The following is a 1,781-nucleotide window of genomic DNA, read 5'->3' as shown; positions in this document are numbered from 1 at the left end:
TAGCCTCCACATTGACTCTGTACCGGTACCCCCTGTATATAGCCTCCACATTGACTCTGTACCGGTACCCCCTGTATATAGCCTCCACATTGACTCTGTACCGGTACCCCCTGTATATTACCTCCATACTGACTCTGTACCGGTACCCCCTGTATATAGCCTCCACATATATTCTGTACCGGTACCCCCTGTATATAGCCTCCACATTGACTCTGTACCAGTACCCCCTGTATATAGCATCCACATTGACTCTGTACCGTAACACCCTGTATATAGCCTCCACATTGACTCTGTACCGGTACTCCCTGTATATAGCCTCCACACTGACTCTGTACCGTAACACCCTGTATATAGCCTCCACATTGACTCTGTACCGTAACACCCTGTATATAGCCTCCACATTGACTCTGTACCGGTACCCCCTGTATATAGCCTCCACATTGACTCTGTACCGTAACACCCTGTATATAGCCTCCACATTGACTCTGTACCGGTACTCCCTGTATATAGCCTCCACACTGACTCTGTACCGTAACACCCTGTATATAGCCTCCACATTGACTCTGTACCGTAACACCCTGTATATAGCCTCCACATTGACTCTGTACCGTAATACCCTGTATATAGCCTCTTTATTGTTATGTAATTTTCTTGTGTTACTTTTAGATTTATATATATTTTACTTTAGTTTATTTAGTAAATATTTTTTTAACTCTGTGTCTTGAATTGCATTGTGGGTTAAGAGCTTGTCAGTAAGCATTTCACCGTAAGGTCTACACTTGTTTTATTTGGCGACAAATACAAATTGATATGATATACATATCTTCAGATTTTTTTAGAGACTCGTCACCTTGATTTCTGTCTAGGGTCACTACTCGACCCCCCCCCCCCCCCCCCCCCCCCCGGGGTCTGTGTGTGTGTGTTTTCAGTCGTGTGAAAAGAAACTCCCACTCTTTGCTCCCTTCTCGACACCGAGGACTATGCAAGCCAGCACCCCCCCCTCCACCTTTTTCACAGTACTGCCGCCATGTTCTTCTGAGTCAGGATGACAGACTGGCAGAAGAGAGAGTCAGGAACAAAGTCTGTGACTAAAAACGATGGTTTAACTCTGGTTTTCGGAGTATGACCGAGAGATTTTAAATCCACGGAACGTTTAGAACGGCGGAGGGTTTCCGATTTATTTTTTGAAACTGAGGATTTGTTCCGATTTACAGCGAGATCGGTATGTCGGTATGTCCGAATGTTAACAGCGCGATTTATTTGGTTTTCCAATGGCGTAGGGACCTTCTATAAAGGCAGATCTTTCTACATATTTGTTGTCAATGGGGTCCCTCCGATCAAATCAATAACCACATCCAGCCTGTTTTGAAAAACCTGCCTTTTAACGGAGAAAATACACAATAATAAATGTGAATAAATAGAACAACACATTTCAACATTCGTTCCTGAACGGAGAGTTGCGATACCAACGGAATTTAGTAGCTCGTTGTTTTGGACGTTTTAACTGTTTATCGAAGACTCTTCATTTGCAGTCTACGAGGTTTAAAAGACAACGAAATAGTATTTCCTTCCGTGAAGCCCTACTGTGGATGGATTCCAAGATGACAGGCTCTACCCCCGCGGACATGGTGAGATATTTTTATTTTAAACTATTGGCACATCGTTATAACACAAAGCGAAATTTTAAATGTTTCTATTCCTCTGAAACTTTTGCTAAGTGTAATGTTTACATTTTATTTTGATTGTTTATTTAACTTTTGTTTATGATCTATTTAACTTAC

The 1,781-nt window shown here is 42.3% G+C and overlaps 1 protein-coding gene across 2 annotated transcripts in view; it reads left to right on the top strand.

Annotated features, from left to right (window-relative positions):
* The first annotated feature begins 953 nt into the window (after positions 1-953).
* The window catches only part of LOC129845648 (ubiquitin-like protein 3), a 63,084-nt gene continuing 62,256 nt past the window's right edge, over positions 954-1,781 (top strand). For both annotated transcript variants that reach the window (XM_055913510.1, XM_055913508.1), the window contains exon 1: positions 954-1,628. In XM_055913510.1, coding sequence (XP_055769485.1) covers positions 1,590-1,628 — 39 coding nt within the window. In that variant the 5' untranslated portion in view covers positions 954-1,589. The remainder of the gene's footprint in view (positions 1,629-1,781) is intronic.

Source organism: Salvelinus fontinalis, unplaced genomic scaffold, assembly GCF_029448725.1.
Source record: "Salvelinus fontinalis isolate EN_2023a unplaced genomic scaffold, ASM2944872v1 scaffold_0331, whole genome shotgun sequence".
NCBI lineage: Eukaryota > Metazoa > Chordata > Actinopteri > Salmoniformes > Salmonidae > Salvelinus > Salvelinus fontinalis.
The sequence above is the reverse complement of the archived record's forward strand: the minus strand, read 5'-3'. Positions and strand labels throughout refer to the sequence as shown.